At 39.3% G+C, this 3,765-nt stretch overlaps 1 protein-coding gene across 1 annotated transcript; it reads right to left on the bottom strand.

The window, feature by feature from the left end:
- Positions 1 to 2,819: 2,819 nt before the first annotated feature.
- Positions 2,820 to 3,239, bottom strand: LOC118836345 (60S ribosomal protein L36-like). The gene has a single exon (XM_036743664.1). It carries the CDS (start codon positions 3,237 to 3,239, stop codon positions 2,820 to 2,822), a length of 420 nt encoding a protein of 139 aa, XP_036599559.1.
- Between the last annotated feature and the right edge of the window lie 526 nt (positions 3,240 to 3,765).

A 3,765-nucleotide genomic window follows, 5' to 3' on the forward strand; every position in this document is an offset into this window, starting at 1 on the left:
CTCTCACTCCAGCTTTATCTTTGGCCTCTTGGGTCTGCTGCTTCCTTTTGAGAGTTCCTATCCCCTTTCAACATCTCTCCCTCCTGTGGAGACTCTCTCTGTTCATCTCTGGGTACTCTGAAGGGACTCCTATGGACCAAACCTCTATGATCCTTTTTGTAGGTGTCTCTTTGGAGACCTAGGAAACCTTCAGGTTTTCATGCAGCTTGCGTAGAATGTTAGCACCATGAAAATTTCTTCTGCCGGTGCCCTCATCATAGGACATAGGCACCCCCTGAGTCCACAGGAAGTCCTTGGTGAGACCCAACCCTGAGCAGCTGCTGTCTACATACTAGGCAGTCATGGTGGCTACTCAGTCCCAAGATGTAATTATACAAGACTTCTTAGCATCAATCTTGCTCGGCTGTTGGCAAGAGCTGCACCAGATGATATGACTAATGTGGACAGCCTAGACCCTCCTCCTGCAGAATCACATCTCCAGAATGAGTTCCCCACCTCCACCGCCACCCCCCACAAAATAACACATGTCAAGTGGGAGATTCAAGTCGCTCTGTTTTTGGCAGTTGACTTGTGGTCTGCATTTCAAGGATTCTTAACAATTTGTCTCATTGTCTCACTTTGCTCCCTGACCATATGGCCACAATAACGTAACATATGGCCACTGTCTTCCTCATCAATAAGTCAATAAATCCCCTTCCACCCAAAGCAGCCATCCTTGATGATGGTCAATTAGTGCTTGGAACAGTGGTTATCAGTGCACTTGTGGTTTTGATCATTGGTCAAGAATTCAGTTTGTATCCCATTCACATCTTTTCAATTCAGTATCAGTTTTGTCCATGTTCTCCCAAAAATCTTCCATGGAGGCTTTGCCCAACAATGTATGTAGATCTTCCTCTGTGTCTCAATATTAGATGGATATCAGTGGAGCACACAGGCTGCCCATCACTTAGCCCTTGCTCTTCCCCTATGACAAGCCCACCTTCTTTTCAGGTCATACGTTTCGTTGATAATATTGTTTACATTTTTCTCCATTAATAATATGTTACAACCAATTTGAAACTATGGCGAAAGGGCTGTAAACTACATATATCCTTTGTTCTAGCAATGCCACTACTAGGTCTGTGTCCCAAAGAGATTAAAAAATGGGAAAAGGACCTGATTTTATTTTTAATTTATGGAATAAAATAAGCATTTCCGTCTCCTATTTGCAACTTGCTGTTCCTTTCAAATATACAGCAAAATTATCACATAAGTTTCTTTTTTTCTTCTCTCCCTCCCCTTTCCCCACCCTAGAGACGGCTACCATTAGACACAAATAGGCATGCATATGTAAAATTATTCTTTACATACTTCTATTTATCAGTTCTTTCTTTGGATGTAAATGACATCTTTCTTTGTATATCCTTTACAGTTAATTTGGGTATTTGCAATAGGCAAACTACCTTATTCAATCAAAGTCGTTCTTGAAAATAACATTGCTGTTATTGTGAACAATGTTCTCTTGTTTCTGTTCATTTTTCTCTTCATTATTTTGTGCAAGTCTTTCTATGTTTTTCTAAAATCATTGAGCTCATCATTTCTTTTTATTTTAGTTTTAATTTATGAACTAAAACAAGCCTTTCCATAACACAGTACAATAAAAAAGATGATTGTACATGAAACTGCAAATTTACTGTTTTAACTTTGAAAAGGACCTATTTGTACAAAAATATTTACAGCAGCTCTTTTTGTGGTGGTAAAGAATTGGAAATTGAGGGGATGCCCGTCAGTTGGGGAATGGCTGAACAAGTTTTTGTGGTATATGAATGTGATGGAATACTATTATGCTATAAGAAATGATGTGCTGGAAGGATGATCTCAGAAAAACCGGGAAAGACTTACATGAACTGATCCAAAGTGAAGTGGGCAGAATTAGAATGTTGTACACAGTAACAGCAACATTATACAATGATCAACTGTGAATGATTTAGCTATTCTCAGCAATACAGTGATCCAAGACAATTCTGAAGGACTTATGATGAAAAATGCTATCCATCCCCAGAGAAAGAACTGATGGAGTCTGAAAGCAGATCGAAGCATACTTTTTTTTTTAAACTTTCTTTATCATTCTTGTTGTTGGGTTTGTTTGTTTTTTCGTCTGGCTGTTCTTTCACAACATGACTAAATAGGGAAATATGTTTTGCATGACTGCACAAGTATAACCTATATCCAATTGCTTGCCTTCTCAATGAGGGGGGAAGGGAGAGGGTGGGGGAGAATTTGGAACTTGAAACTTAAAAAAACCCCTAATGTTAAAAATTGTTTTTGAATATAATTGAGTAAAAGTAAAATTATTTTTAAAAAATAATATGCTACAACCTACTCATGTCAACCTTGTGTCTCTCCATTGTTCTTTGGATGGCCTTTGGCCTCTAGCGTGTACTTCCACTGTGTATGCTTTCTTCAGTTTAGCCGTTCTTTGTTTTTCTTGGTGCTATTTCTACTTTCTCAATAGAGACTGTGATATGAGAGTCCAAATGTGGTGGTTCCATTGTTGTTGATAGAGACAACATACCCTGACAGATCTTTTCCATTTTCAAATCTGTTGTCCTTTTCCCAGGTTCACTTTTAGATGCCATTAGGATGGTCTGGTCTAATTGGATAGCTCACCAAGATTTTTGTAAACTTCTTTCCTTTCTTCACTTTTTTTTTTTTTTTACATTTTATGAGATGATATTATTCATAATCTTTTAACACTGTCCTCCATAAGATTTTTCAAATAAGAAAACAGGTGTTGTCCTTGGGTACCATATCTCTCCACTTGGTAAGTAGATCAGCGTTTACTGCTGGGATAGTTTCTGGGCTCTTTGTATTTCTTTCTTTTTTTTTTTTTTATTTGTCAAATCTTTATTGGGTAAGTGGGAAAGATTGGCAGGGTCCAGTTTAGTCCTTTTGGCAGCAGCCTTCCTCATGGGAGCTAGGACGTTGCTGAGCTCCTCTCTCTTCCTCTTGGCCCGGATGTGAGTTCCCACCCTTTTTTTGATGAACTTAAGGGCTCTCTTATCCTTAGAGACCTTTAACAATTCCATGGCATGCCTCTCATAAGGGGCAAATCCACACACTTCCCGGATCATATGTCTCACAAACTTGGTGTGTTTGGTCAAGCGCCCACGGCGGCGGCAGTGTCTTGGCTTCGAAACATTTTTGGTAACTTTGTGGCCCTTGTTGAGGCCCACGGCCATGGGGTATCGGATGGCCATGGCTGCGGCACATAGCCCCAATGGCAGCCACAGCAGAAGGAAGGAGAGAGCGTTGAACTCTCAGCTCTTTGTATTTCCACATTGTAGAACAGGGTTTACCATTTGTGATAGATTTATCAAAGTTAAACATCCTTAGGAAGTTAGGATTGTCTGTATCAACTTCTGTTCCTCTGTCCTTTTCTCATTTTTTTTGTCTTCAATAGTTTTGCTTAAATAGGTCAGGTTGGGGTTGTTTGAATTGCATGTCATCCTATTTTTTCTTCTAATTTGACATTGATTTTGATCTTCTAATGAGTCAGTGACCTGACTGTATACGAATAGTTGAAAGGGAAATAAGGGATATATAACTCCCACACCAGGAGTTATATAAATCCGTCTGACTTGTTATTTGGTTCTTGCCATGTCTAGTGCCTCTCAAATCTCTTTGAAGAAACTATTTAAGATTGGAGAAGGAAATGGCAGACTTCTCCAGTATCTTTGCCAAGAAAACCTTAAATAGGGTCACAAAGAGTTGGACATGACCCAA

This window comes from Trichosurus vulpecula, chromosome 2 (assembly GCF_011100635.1).
Source record: "Trichosurus vulpecula isolate mTriVul1 chromosome 2, mTriVul1.pri, whole genome shotgun sequence".
NCBI lineage: Eukaryota > Metazoa > Chordata > Mammalia > Diprotodontia > Phalangeridae > Trichosurus > Trichosurus vulpecula.

Bases quoted from the DNA above. Each gene is read 5' to 3' on its own strand.
- LOC118836345 (XM_036743664.1), bottom strand. From the start codon at position 3,239: ATGGCCATCCGATACCCCATGGCCGTGGGCCTCAACAAGGGCCACAAA.